Below are 15,204 nucleotides of genomic sequence, written 5' to 3' on the forward strand. Positions count from 1 at the left end.
CATGAATAAAGCAAAGACATGGATGGTGGTAGGAGATGGGAAACGTCAGCCTAGGAGAAAAATAAAGACTGTAACAAAGAGAGAAAACAACTAAAATTTTGCTTCCACCTTTTGAAAAACAATTCCTCCTTTTTTAGAACTCCTGAAAGATGCCAAAATATCACTAAGAATGTGCCAGAAATCATGAAGTTTCCTTCAGGGGCCAATGGTAGTGTGGAGCACTACCCAATTAAGGGTAGAGCACCCAATTAAGGGCCCTCATGAATTAGAGTAGAGCAGGGTCCCAAATCACTCTATATCTTCAGCTATTATGAACAAGTCAGTGAGAGGTCCCTCAGAGACAGGAAATGTATTTGATGAAGCTTGTTGTATCATATGCCAATGACTTTCTTTTCCTTTCTGTTGATTAAGCTTTTATGTACTTGTAACAGGAGAGTTTGCAAAGTATGGCAAGTTAGTGGGAAAGAGTCCTATTGGTTTAGTCCTATTGGTTTACTGTAATAGAATATACCATAGTGTAGGTGAGCTGAAATGTGCCTCCAGGATCATACTGTAGTCCCCTTGTGGCAGCACAGTCAGCAAAGATATTCCAGTGTCCTTCCACATCACTTTTAGATGAAGATCCTCGCTCAACCCACCCCTCCCCAGTGTTCAGTCAATCTTGTTGTACATGGGCTCCTGCTCTTGACAGAAAGCTGACTGAGACCCTGTTCACAGTTAGTTCCTATGCTAGGAATCAAATAGAATTATCTTGTGTGTGCTTATCTTGTCATAGGTGCCTCTTATGATGATTCCCAAATGATTTTGATGGAGAACATTTCAGAAGTGACTCAATTCATTCTTGTGGGATTAACAGATGCCCCAGAGTTGCAAGTTCCTTTATTTATAGTCTTCACTATCATTTACTTCATCATTCTGGTTGGGAACATTGGGATGATTGTGTTGATTCTGTTGGACTCTCGTCTCCACACTCCCATGTACTTCTTCCTCAGCAACCTCTCTCTTGTGGACTGTGTTTATGCCTCAGCTGTCACTCCCAAGGTAATGGTGGGGTTTTCCACAGGAGATAAAATCATATCCTACAATGCATGTGCTGCCCAGATGTTCTTCTTTTCAGCCTTTGCCACTATCGAAAGTTTTCTCTTGTCCTCAATGGCCTTTGACCGCCACGCAGCCGTGTGCAAACCCCTACATTACACCACCACCATGACAAGTGCTATGTGTACCTCCCTGGTCACTGGCTCCTACATCTGTGGACTCTTACAGTCTTCCATCCATGTTGCCCTCACCTTCCACCTCTCCTTCTGTCATTCCAACATAATTAATCACTTTTTCTGTGACATTCCTCCATTGCTGGCTCTCTCTTGCTCTGATATCCACATAAATGAGATTGTGCTCTTCACATTGGCAGCATTCAATGTCTTTTTCACCCTCTTGGTTATCTTGAACTCTTATCTGCTCATTTTTATTGCTATCCTGAGGATGCGCTCAGCTGAGGGACAGAAGAAGGCTTTCTCCACCTGTGTGTCTCACCTGACCACTGTTTCCATCTTCTATGGGACAATCATCTTCATGTATTTACAGCCAAGTTCTAGTCATTCCATGGACACAGACAAAATGGCATCAGTGTTCTACACTATGGTCATCCCCATGCTAAACCCTTTGGTCTACAGCCTAAGGAACAAAGAGGTCAAGAATGCATTTCAGAAGTTGGTTGGAAAAGCAAAGTCTTCACTGGGTTTAGCCTCCTAGTTAAAAATAACATGCAGGGTGCCTGCGTGGCTCAGTTGGTTAAGCGACTGCCTTCAGCTCAGGTCATGATCCCGGAGTCCTGGGATCGAGTCCCGCATCGGGCTCCCATCTCCATGGGTAGTCTGCTTCTCCCTCTGACCTTCTCTTCTTTCATGCTCTCTCTTACTCTCTCAAATAAATTTAAAAATCTTTTAAAAAATAACATGCAAACCATGTGATATTTCTATTGGACTTCTAGTATCTAAGAATATTTTTGTGAATTTTAATTCTTTCTTGTCTTTCATTTCTCTAAGAAGTTCCCTTCCAAATGAGACTGGTTCTGTTCATGCTTTGGGAATATGACAGGGTAGGAAAAATTTTGGATATCTTTTTCCAGAAAAAGGGTGTTGCTTATATCTTAAAATGAAGATTATAGTCCTGGATACTATAAAATCTTAGACTACCTTGGTCTAAAGAGCTTTGCAGATGAATCTCTTAAGTGTATGATACCAGAATTACATTTTTAATTACTAGTTTTTAAAATAACTATGATTTTTGTACATGATACAGAGGCATGTTTCTCAGATTTTCATGCTCTTAAAAATTACCTTGAGAGACATTGAAAGGTAGAATTATAGGAGCTATCCAGATAATCTAATTAAGTATATTTCTGGTAGAGCCTAGAAATCTGTAGAATTATCCCCCACTATCCACATATACCTGGATCCTGAACTTAGCAGAAATGCCAGTGGTGAACATTGATAATGAGGGATACTATTTGAGCTTAATCTATTTAGTCCCTGCATTTCAGAGAGAAAAACAGTTCAGAACATTAAAATATATCCATACCTGTCCCTTAACTGAGTTCTCATAAAGTTCATGTAAGAGATTATGGATAGGGAGGACTGCCTGGATTCTTAACAAGTTTCTCCTGTATTTCAGATGAGTTTGGTGAGCAGGTCACACTTTGAGAACTGTTTCCCTAGACCAGCAGTTCAAAAGCACTGTTGCAAGACCAGCAACATGAGCTTCACCTGGAATTTTTTATAAGAGCCAATTATAGAAATACCCACCCCAGACCAACAGCTTCAGAAACTCTAGGAGCATAGTACAACTATTTGTGCACTAGCAAGTCCTCCTGGTGACTCTGAAAGGTTTGGAAACCACAAGACTCACCCTAGAAACACTAATCTGGAACAGAGGTTCTCAACCTTAGCTGCACATGACAATAATCTAGAGGAGATTTTTCAAATACCGCTGCCTGAATCCACCTCCACAGTGTAGGATTGGATGGATCTAAGGATAAGACCTGAACACCAGGAGATTGTCAAATGCAGTCATTTCCTCAAAGCCTGGCACAAAGAGGGGATTGAGACCAAAGAAAAGAGATAGTATTTATTCAGGATCTGGTGTCTGCTCATTATCTGCATGTGTGAACTCATTCAGATACCACACTACCTCTGAGGAGATCAGCCTTATAGAATGGAGGAAATGGAGGTTCAGACAGAGGCAGAGGGTGGCAAAGTGAGAATTTTGAACCTAAGTCTGTGGGACTCCAAAGCAAACCCTTTCCAGTTTAGCTCAGCTAACAACTGTTTAACCCCACCATACCATGTAGTGAGCACAAAGGATATTATTCTCTGAAGAGAATTTTTCTCTTTCCCTTTTGGTTGAGCATCTAACTCATGATTTCCAGTTGGGTCATGATCTCAGGGTCATGGAATTGAGCCCCATGTCAGGCTCCGTGCTCAGAGGGGAGTCTGCTTAGGATTCTCTCTCTCCTTCTCCCTCTGCCCCTCCCTCCGCATTCTGTCTCTCTGTCTCTCTGTCTCTAAAAAATAAAAATAAGATAAAAAAATTTTAAAAATATTTCTCTTTTATCAAGGATCACTAGTCTCCTCAGTACAACACAATTATCTTTGTAACTAAAGCACTGGGACACAAAGTGACATGAAAAGTCACAATAATATTGATCGACATCTCCCTGAAACTGTTTAAATCTCCTTCAATATTGACATTCGGAAGACCCTAAATCCCCATGCTCATCACAGCTCTAAGCAGGAGCACATTAAACAATGTTGGTCTTTGAGGTCATCAGAGGTATGTAAAAGAGACCAGAGACCTGTATTCTGACCATACGTTGCTACTGTTACAAATGAAACCCTTGCTATCTGGGGAGGTCTGTCATTCCTTTTTTCTAGAAGTTTTATGCTACATACTCATTTAGATAAAGCAGCTTAGCTGGGAATCCTGCATGCTCCAGTGAACATCTACTTTTAGGAAAGTGGGTGACTGAGAACCTGAACATCAGATGTGCACACCTTCATCAGATCCCAAACGTCTCATCGCTTCACTGGAAAGAAATAGGAAAGACAGTAAAAGGGAACGTGTGCCCAGAAACTTCCATTCCCTGACCTTCGAAGTCCTGGTGGGCTGGTGTGATGTATGAGTCACAGGGGCTGTGTAGCACATTCAGCGGGCAAGTTTAGATAATGATTTAACCATGTCTAACACCCTGTGGTGGACAGCAATGGAATAATGTAGCAATTCATTGCCTCTCAAAAATGTTTCTGTAACTTTTAATAAAATTTTTTTTAATAAATGCATACAACTAAAAGTTTCTGTCAGATTATCTTGGGGAATGGGAGTTCCTACAGACTGAATATATGCCTCCAACTTTCATATACTGAATCTTCATGCCCCATGTGATGGAAGTAGGAGATGGGCCTTTCAGAGAAGGCAGTTTAGGTTTCTGGTCAAGGTGATTAATGTTCTTAAAAAAGAGATCCCAGAGAAGTCCTTTGTCCCTTCCACTATGTAATGAAGAAGCAAAAAGGACAGCCATCTTTGAACCAGGAAACAGACTTTCACCAGACATGAAACCTGTCAGTGCATTGACCTTGGACTTCCCAGCCTCCAGAACTGTGAAAAGAAGTAAATTTATGTTGTTTATAAGCCACCCAATCTATGATGCTTTGTTACAGCAGTCTGAGTGAACTAAAACAGAAGCATTAGGAACAGCTGAATGAACTCAAGCCCTCCCCCAAACTAGTAACTCTGACTTGATTTTAACAAGACACTGAATTCCAGATCAACAGTGAGGGGAAATCTTTTTAGTTGAGCCACAGAAGAATGAAATGATATCCTTGGCCACTCAGGTTCAATCAGGCCAGGAGGGAATTTTCTACAAGTTAAAAGATGACCCCTGGACCTGGCATCTGATGGGATTTGTACACCCTGAGGACAGGTATTAGTTCATACTTCTGTCCTCTCATCTCTACCAGGTTTGATTTTTAATAGGAACCACTAAATGTTTATTCAGTGAAAAATTAAACTAGTGAGTGAGGGGATGCATGACTGGATGACTACATGAGTGAATAAATGAATGAGTGAATGAACTGAGATTGAGTAAATGGGTCAACACCAAGAGCTGGGTCCCTAATGGCTAATTATAGGACTCAAGATTTGCTCATTTTATGTGCCCAAATAGAGAGCATCTCTCAGATCACACCCCAATGTTCTTTCTTCTCGCATCCTATGAAAGTACAAACCATATTTCTTCTCATTAACTAAACCCAATGCTTACATGTTAGGATAGAGCCCACCTGTCATCCTGAAACCTTTTGAGGCATTTCAGATGATGTAAAATTCAAGAAATTAAAAATAATCAGTTTGAGTATAACATATGGAAAATGTAAATAACAGGATGACTAATCCTTATAAGAAAACTTCTACTGGTTAAAAAAAATAAAAAATAATAATAAATAAAAAAATAAAAATAAATTAAAAAAAATTTTTTAAATTTAAAAAAAATAAAAAAATAAAAAAAAATTAAAAAAAAACTTCTACTGGTGAATATGGAATAGAAAAAAAAATGATCAGGGGCACCTGGGTGGCTCCATCAGTTTAGTGGCTGATTCTTGTTTTCGGCTCAGGTCGTGATCTCAGGGTCTTAGGATTGAGTCCTGCATTGGGCTCCATCCTCATTGGGAGTCTGCTTGAGATTCTCTTTCTTCCTCCTCTCTACCCCTCCTCACACTTGTGTTCTCTCTCTCTCTGCCTCTCTCTCTCTCAAATAAATAAATAAATCTTTTTTAAAAAGAAAAGAAAAAAAAATGACCCAATCTTTTCTACTCTGTAGTCTGATAGCCAGAAGGAAAAGCAGAGGGGACAAGAACCGGCATCCATTGAAGACTCTTACTGTGATAGTGCTAGATACTCTCAGTCTAGATGGCAGTGAAAGTCTTTATTCCTCACGAAGACCTCATAGTTTGAGTTGCTACTCCTTGCAAACCAGACTGCAAGGACAAGAGTGTGGTTTTTTTTTTTCTTCTCAGGAAATTTCTTTAGAAAGAAAAACATCCAGAAAAGAGGGTACTAACCACCTCACAACCATAAGAAAATTGTTTCATGAATTCTCCATTCTAAAGGAGTCTTTTGTGCTAGTAGTCAGAAAGAAAGGAAAAGAAAGAAAGGAAGTTGGGAAGTCAGGAAGGAAGGAAGGGAAAAGGAAGGAAGAAGGAAGGAAAGAAAGAAGTAGAAATTGTAGAGTTTTGAGGGGAGAGGGGACCATGAATATCACCTACGCCAATCATTGATAATATAGATGAGGAAATGCAAATATAAAAATCTTTAAAATTTGCCTGAGGTAACTTAACATTTGAATGACAAATCTCAGCCTAAAAGTCACATTCCCAATTGCCCAGGGGAGGGTAGTTTTAATGCAGTCTACACCTTCCGGGACCCTTGAGCTGGCATGAACTTTTCCCATAGATTGAATTTGTCAAAACCTATCCACAGGTTCCTATGGGTTGGGTATAAGTAGGAACGAGGATACAACCTGTGGCCCCCAGATGACAGTTGTCTATGATTATCGTGTGAAAAGTTGCTCATTAACTTTGTCACAGTTGATCAACCCAGGAAATTTTGTCCCAGTATTTTTTAGTTTTTTGGTTTAAGAAAGGCCACTGGGGAAATTCCTCCTCTTGGGGACCCATTATCTTAAGACATCCTATAGGGCACTAAAATATCTGGCTCAATCAGGCAAGAATGGGCTCTGAGTAAAGAGAAGAGTGCAGAAAAGGATCCTGGTCCTTCTGTGCAAGACTCTGGCTTAGAATAATTTCAAAGTATCCCTGCTTTCTGGAGTTCCTCTTCATCTTGTCTTATCCCAAGAATGGCTTCCTAAAAGCTGACTCTTCTTGAACACAAGCACACTCTTTCCCATGCACATTGAGGTACTATGAAGACATCACCTACATTAGTCACTTTTATTTCTAGGGAATTATGCACATCTGGATCCTATGTACCCTTATTTCATTTTATCCCTAAAGAACAGAATACGGAGGGTCAGGCAATATTCTGGAAGAGCCGCCTTAATCATCTGTAGACAGAAGCAAAACTTTTGCCCTTATGAATGTTCTCTGATGGCTGAGGGAATGTGGTGAATTGCGAAGAGGTAAGGAAACATCTTCAGAGACTTTACTTTGTAAAAACTAATGGCTGTTTTTTTTTTTTCCTAATTGATCTTTTCCTAATCGATCTTCCGAATTGCCTGCTGTGTGTAATATGTTAGAGCAAGGGTAGGAAAACTAGACTACAGACCGTATTCAGCCTCTTTTGGTACAGCACTTGAGCTAGGAATGTGTTTTGTACTTTAAGAGATAAGAATGAGAGAAAGAGAGAGAAGATGGGGAAGGAGGGAGGCAGAAAGACAGGGAGAGGAAGGGAGTAAGGAAGGGAAAGGCAGGGAGGAAAGTGGGAACTAGGAAGTGGTGAAATCAGGACCCAAATTTAGATCTTTCTTTTCTAGATCCAAAATGCTTGGGCTTACATCACAACCCCAACCATAGACTAGCTGTTGAATCTTGGACTATCTAATCTTTTGGGACCATGGTCCTTTATCTGTAAAATGGGTATAACATATTACCTGCTTCATGGTGTTGTTATGGGGTGCATCTGAATTAATACATGCAGAGAATTTAGAAGAGTGCCTTCATATTATGGCACAGGCCATTATTATTCTTATGTTTGAATATGCTTCCAAGACACCTAAAGAAGCTTTCATGAAACACCAGAGAAGTTTTAAAAAGTTAAAATTTTTAAAAGATTTTATGATATTTATTTGACAGAGAGAGAGAGCACAAGTAGGGGAAGCAGCAGGCAGAGGGAGAAGGAGAAGCAGGCTCCCTGCTGAGCAGAAAGCCTGATATGGGGCTCGATCCCAGGACCCAGGACCCTGGGATCATGACCTGAGCTGAAGGCAGACAGATGCTTAACCAACTGAGCCACCAAGGCACCCCTGAAAAGTTAAATTTATATGTACTTCCTATCAGGATTCTAAAGTCCTTTTAATGTTTATCTCCATTGTGGATCACAGAGAGAATATTTACTTTTTCCCAAATGTGCTTGACTGCACATATGCATCCATGTATCTATTAATCCATTTATTTGGAAATGTACACGTTTGCCTGCATGTATCTATCTTTCTATCTGGGAGGAGGAGCACTTTATAGCTCTGATATTCTAGAAAGTTACATGGGAAACCTCGTTTAGGCTTTTCCCCAAATTCTGTTAAACATCAAGTCTCCCTTTCATGATTAAGGACACAGATCTTTTTTTTTTTAAAGATTTTATTTATTTGTTGAGAGAGAGAGCATAGCAGGAGGAGGAACAAGGTGAGAGGGAGAGGCAGACTCCCTGCTAAGCAGGGAGCCAGATGTGGGACTTGATCCCAGCACCTGGGATCATGACCTGAGCTAAAGGCAGATACATAAACTACTGAGCCACCCAGACAGCCCTCATTTTTAAAATTTCTCATAATTATTGCTGAATAATAAAAGTTTCATGAATACTTACAAACAGATCATTTTTAATATTACCCTCTAACTTATGAAGTAGTTCTGCCCATTTTCACTAATTCATCAGTAATCACTCATTTGCAACTCACTTTTCTCAAATATTTCCAAAACATTACAACTGATTTGCCTTGATAAAGGGCTATAAAAGATATGGTGTTTATACACACACACACACACACACACACACACACACACACACACACAATTGAATACTACTTAGCCTTCAAAAAGAATAAAATCTTGGGGTGTCTGGGTGGCTTATCCGGTTAAGTGGCTGCCTTTAGCTCTGGTCATGATCTCAGGATCCTGAGATGGAGCCCCATATCAGGATCCCTGCTCAGACAAAAAAAAAAAAAAAAAGAATTAAATATTGCCAATTGCAATAATGTGGATAGAGTTAGAGGGTACTATGCTAAGCAAAATAAGTCAGTTAGAGAAAGACAAATACCGTATGATTTCACGCATTGAAAAATTCTTTTTTGCATTCATAGTTCAACATTCCATACACTATTCTATTAACTTGAACAATAATAAGTGTTCTTGGCTTATTCACAGTTGGAACCAAAAACAAGGGACTTGATAAGCAAAAACCTCAACTGGAGAGAGTGTAAATGCTCAGGTGTATAGAAATGAAGACTACTTGCCTAGAATTAATTCAGTGTCCTGTGAACACCCTATGTGATATTTTATAGGGGGGAAGGAGATCAAAGTTGTTAAGTACGAATCAGTTAACTATTGGCCATCTTAATACATTTTCTTATCTGTTCTAACTACTTCTCAGTTGGCTGCCTTGGGGTTTTTATAGAGACAATCAGATGCCTGCCATCTCTTTTGGTTGGGGATTATGGTTTATTTCCTATTTCAGAATTTTCCAAAATTTTTCAGATAAAGAGTGGTAGTTTTTATATGACCCTGTATTTTTGCCTCTCCTCTTTTAAAAATATTTTGCTTCCTAACTCAATCTGAACATCTTTATGTTTTAAAATAGTATATATGCCCATCTGTATTTATTGTCCTAATTGATAATATATCATTCTACTTCTGACCACATTTCTTTTTTTTTAATTAACATATAATGTATTATTTGTTTCAGGGGTACAGGTCTGTGAATCATCAGTCTTACACAATTCACAGCACTCACCATAGCACATACCTTCCCCAATGTCCATAACCCAGCCACTCTATCCCTCCCCACCACCCCCCACCAGCAACCCTCAGTTTGTTTCCTGAGATTAGAAGTCTCTTGTGATTTGTCTTCCTCCTCGGTCCCATCTTATTTCATTTTTTCCCTCCCTACCCACCATGCCCCCTCCCACCGTGCCTCTCAAATTCCTCATATCAAAGAGATCATATGATAATTCTGACCACATTTTTTTAAAAGATTTTATTTATTTATTTGATAGAGAGAGATCACAAGTAGGCAGAGAGGCAGGCAGAGAGAGAGGAGGAAGCAGGCTCCCTGCCAAGCAGAGAGCCCGATGCGGGACTCGATCCCAGGACCCCAAGATCAGAGGCTTAACCCACTGAGCCACCCAGGCGCCCTGACCATATTTTTAAAAAGATTTTTGTTTTATGGAATTCTGCATCCATTTTGTTCTTCTTTTTCTTTTTCTTTTTTTTTTCTGTAAGATTTTATTTATTTATTTATTTGACAGAGAGAGAGAGAGATCACAAGTAGGCAGAGAGGCAGGCAGAGAGAGAGGAGGAAGCAGGCTCCCCGTCGAGCAGAGAGCCCGATGCGGGACTCGATCCCAGGACCCCAAGATCAGAGGCTTAACCCACTGAGCCACCCAGGCGCCCTGACCATATTTTTAAAAAGATTTTTGTTTTATGGAATTCTGCATCCATTTTGTTCTTCTTTTTCTTTTTCTTTTTTTTTTCTGTAAGATTTTATTTATTTATTTATTTGACAGAGAGAGAGATCACAAGTAGGCAGAGCGGCAGGCAGAGAGAGAGGGGGAAGCAGGCTCCCTGCTGAGCAGAGAGCCCAATGCGGGGCTCAATCCCAGGACCCTGAGATCACGACCTGAGCCGAAGGCAGAGGCTTAACCCACTGAGCCACCCAGGTGCCCCCTTCTTTTTCGTTTGAATGATAAGCTTCCTTCTCTCATTTTTCTCTTTAATTTTGGGGAAAGATATATATGTTTATATTACATCTACATGGAAAAATACACCCTTTTGTGATCGTTATTAAGATGACTAATATTAAATTATTAAAGAATATATAAAGAATTAACTTTAATCATCCACATCTAAGTAATAATGTAATTTATACTGAGTCACTCTTTATATGGTTTGAGAATATTGACACAGTTTTACTTCTCTCTCTCCTTTCTCCTACCCATTTCTTATATTTTTATATCAGTCAAGAGGTTTTTAGATCTGGATTACTAGTAAAACTTATTTTTCATAATGAACTCCTTAAGAATTAGATCTGAGGGGCACCTGGGTGGCTCAGTTGGTTAAAGCCTCTGCCTTTGGGGCGCCTGGGTGGCTCAGTGGGTTAAAGCCTCTGCTTTTGGTTCAGGTCACGATCCCAGCTTCCTGGGATCGAGCCCCAGATCGGGCTCTCTCTCAGCAGGGAGCCCGCTTCCTCCTCTCTCTCTCTCTGCCTGCTTCTCTGCCTACTTGTGATCTCCCTCTGTCAAATAAATAAATAAAATCTTTAAAAAAAAAAAAAAAAGCCTCTGCCTTTGGCTCAGGTCATGATCCCAGCGTCCTGGGATCCACCCCAGCATGGGGCTCTCTGCTCAGCAGGGAGCCTGTTTGCTCCTCTCTCTCTGCCTGCCGCTCTGCCTACTTGTGATCTCTGTCTGTCAAATAAATAAATAAAATCTTAAAAGAAAGGAAGGAAGGAAGGAAGGAAGGAAGGAAGGAAGGAAGGAATAAATCCCCTGTGGGGGGGAGGGGGAAGAATTAGATCTGAAATTCCCATTCTTTATAAAACAATACTTGAAATAATTATTTAGACACAACAGTGTTTTACTATCTTTTACTTTACAGGACTTCTACATCACCAAATACCCAACACTTAATTTTTATTTTAATTTTTTGACAAACAAGATTATTTGAGTAACTGAGTTATTATTTTTGCACTAAACAGAACTTGCCATCCTTTATTTTAGTCAGGCAATAAAGCAGCTGGGCAAAGGAAGATTCAGCACTTTCTGCTCGTCCTTCGCAGGTGACAATGTTTGCTAGGAGCCCCGTCCTCAACCAGTCCGGCCCCACTGAGTTCGTGTTCCGCGTGTTCACCACCGTCCCTGAATTCCAGGTCCTCCTCTTCCTCCTCTTCCTCCTCCTCTACTTGCTGATCCTCTGCGGCAACACAGCCATCATCGGGGTGGTGTGCACACACAGCTCGCTCCGCACCCCGATGTACTTCTTCTTGTGCAACCTGTCTTTCCTAGAAATCTGCTACACGTCGGTGGTGGTGCCTCTGATGCTTTCCAACATTTGGGGGGCCCGGAAGCCCATTCCACTGGCTGGCTGTGGGGCGCAAATGTTCCTTTTTCTCACTCTCGGCGGCGCTGACTGTTTTCTCTTGGCGATCATGGCATACGATCGCTATGTGGCCATCTGCCACCCACTGCACTACACCCTCATCATGACCCAGAGGCTGTGCGTCCAGATGGTGGTGTGCGCCGTGGGCCTGGCCCTCTTCCTCTCCCTGCAGCTCACAGCCTTAATCTTCACGCTGCCCTTCTGCGGACACCGCCGGGAAATCAACCACTTCCTCTGTGACGTGCCCCCAGTCCTGCGTCTGGCCTGCGCTGACATCCGCGTGCACCAGGCCGTCCTCTACGTGGTGGGCATCCTGGTGCTGACCGTCCCTTTCCTGCTTATCAGTGTCTCCTACGTGTTTATTGCCTCGGCCATCCTGCGCATCCGCTCCGCCGAGGGCCGCCGCCGGGCCTTCTCCACCTGCTCCTCACACCTCACTGTGGTCCTGCTGCAGTACGGCTTCTGTGCCTTGGTCTACCTGCGTCCCCAGTCTAGCTCCTCAGTGGACGAGGACCGCCAGTTTGCCCTGGTCTACACCTTCATCACCCCCCTTCTCAACCCACTGATTTACACCCTTAGGAACAAGGATGTCAAAGGTGCCCTGAAAAAGGCCATCATTAGCAAAGGAACAGCTGAAGCTCTTTCAAGTTTTAGGGGGAACTGAAAGACGTCTTTGAGCACGTGACAAAGTAAAACTCTTACATACAAATGCCAGGTTTCATTGATTTCTCCAAAGTTTGGAGTTTCATGAATTCTGTTCCTAACACATCTTTTTTGCTACAGTTCATTTTCATTTTTTTAAAGTTCTTTGAGATGAAAACTCTGAAAACTGGACAGGGATACCGTAGGCTACTGTTCACTTAGCCACAAATTAAAAGTCTACATTTCCTCTGAAGCAACATCATTATCCTTGAAGCCTCCTCTTGAGGAGCAATGGTATTAACCGAGTCCTCGAAGAATGTTCATAAGGACGTTTCACCTCATAGGCCTTATTTTTGTGTTTCTCTTAAAGTGTGACAAGTAACTGCCTGGTCAATGTGCCTGTTTCCTTCATTAAGCCTCTTTCACATGTTACAAGGTCCCTGTGGGTGGGCCTAGTCTATGTTCTCACATTTCAATCCAGGAATGTAAGAGTATATCAGGAAAGGTGGAGCAGAGTCAGTTTACTCTGAGAACTAACACATGTTGAGAGTAAACTGCCAGATTTCGAACATAAGATCCCTAGGTTTGGGAAAACAAGAGTGGGGCATCAAGTGCCATGGAAAAAACTGGGTGCCTGGGTGGCTCAGTCAGTTAAGTGTCTGCCTTCAGCTCAGGTCATGGTCCCAGAGTCCTGGGATTGAGCCCCACATGGGGCCTCCTGCTCAGCAGGGAGCCTGCTTCTCCCTCTCCCTCTGCATGCCACTCCTGCTGTTTGCACTGTCTCTCCTTCTGTGTCAAATAAATAAATATAATCTTTTAAAAAAGAAGCAACCAGCCAGTCTTACTATATTTATCACTTTGACAAAAATATTTGAAGATATATGCATGGTCACCCAAAACCCGGTCACTATGAATACTGCTTTAGATGTATCCCATGGTGATATTTTGCATATCTCTATTGCTGGATCACACCACAGACTCTCAGTGTTCTCTTTATAATAGAAGCAGAGTCATTAGTACCTTTATATAGGCAGTAACCTTTTCAACATTGACACAGCCAGTTCTTTCAAAATACATTTTCAAAAGCAAGGGAAACAAAAGCGAAAATGAACTTTTGGGACTTCATCAGGATCAAAAGCGTCTGCACAACAAAGGAAACAGTCAACAGAGCAAAGAGACAACCCATGGAATGGGAGAAGATATTTGCAAATGACACTACAGATAAAGGGCTGATATCCAAGATCTAATCCAAGATCTATGAAGAACTCCTCAAACTCAACACCCAAAAAACAGATAATCAAATAAAAAAATGGGCAAAAGACATGAACAGATACTTCTCCAAAAAAGACTTACAAATGGCTAACAGACACATGAAGAAATTTTTAACATCATTAGCCATTAGGAAAGTTAAAATTAAAACCACATTGAGATAACACCTTACACCAGTTAAAATGGCAAAAATTGACAAGGCAAGAAACAACAAATGTTGGAGAGGCTGTGGAGAAAGGGGAACCCTCTTACACTGTTGGTGGGAATGCAAGTTGGTGCATCCGCTTTGGAAGACAGTGTGGAAGTTCCTCAAAAAATTAAAGTTAGAGATACACTGTGACCCAGAAATTGCACTACTGGCTATTTACCCCCAAAGATACAGATGTAGTGAAAGAAGGGCCATATGTACCCCAGTGTTCATAGCAGGAATATCCACAATAGCCAAATGGTGGAAGGAGCAGAGATGCCTTTCAACAGAAGAATGGATAAAGAAGATGTGGTCCATATATACAATGGAATATTACTCAGCCATCAGAAAGGATGAATACCCAATATTTGCATCAACATGGATAGAATTGGAAGGGATTGTGCTGAGTGAAATAAGTCAAGCAGTGAAAGACAATTATCATATGGTTTCACTTATTTGTGGAATGGAAGGAATATCATGGAGGACATTAGGAGAAAGAAGAGAAAAATGAAGGGGGGAGGGTGGAATCAGAGGGGAGATGAGCCATGAGAGACTATGGACTCCAGGAAACGAACTAAAAGTTTTAGAGGTAAAGGGGGTGAGTGGATCAGGTAGCCAGATGATGGGTATTAAGGAGGGCACATATTACATGGAGTACTAGGTATTACATGGAGACAATGAATCATGGAACAATACATTAAAAAAAACTTTTATTACAGTAAGATAAATTAATAAGTAAATCCAATAAAAAATAAATAAATAAACTTAATCAGGCTGGAGAGTTAATTCCACAAACCCCAAAACTAATTCAGAAAATTCATCTTTAATATTCTGTTCCTCTTGGTATCAAAAGCTGTATTAATCAGTGTTCTCCAATAGGTTATATATAGAGAGAGAGGGGGACAAAAAGGTTGTATAGAGAGAGAGAGAGGGGGACAAAAAGAAAAATTTATTTTATGGAATTGGCTCATGCAATTGTGGGTCTGGTAAGTCCAAAATCTGCAGGGTAGG

The 15,204-nt window shown here is 41.0% G+C and overlaps 2 protein-coding genes across 2 annotated transcripts; both read left to right on the plus strand.

Moving 5' to 3' along the window:
- Positions 1-798: 798 nt before the first annotated feature.
- Positions 799-1,752, plus strand: LOC308351052 (olfactory receptor 5B12-like; the record flags this gene model as incomplete). Its single annotated transcript, XM_080816536.1, has 1 exon — positions 799-1,752. The coding sequence occupies one exon, from the start codon at positions 799-801 to the stop codon at positions 1,750-1,752; it is 954 nt and encodes a 317-aa protein (XP_080672662.1).
- Positions 1,753-11,781: 10,029 nt separating this feature from the next.
- On the plus strand, positions 11,782-12,759 carry OR10Q1 (olfactory receptor family 10 subfamily Q member 1; the record flags this gene model as incomplete). Its single annotated transcript, XM_080816192.1, has 1 exon — positions 11,782-12,759. One exon carries the CDS (start codon positions 11,782-11,784, stop codon positions 12,757-12,759), a length of 978 nt encoding a protein of 325 aa, XP_080672318.1.
- Positions 12,760-15,204: the final 2,445 nt, after the last annotated feature.

The sequence above is a fragment of the Martes martes genome (assembly GCF_963455335.1).
Source record: "Martes martes genome assembly, chromosome: 10".
Classification (NCBI taxonomy): Eukaryota; Metazoa; Chordata; class Mammalia; order Carnivora; family Mustelidae; genus Martes; species Martes martes.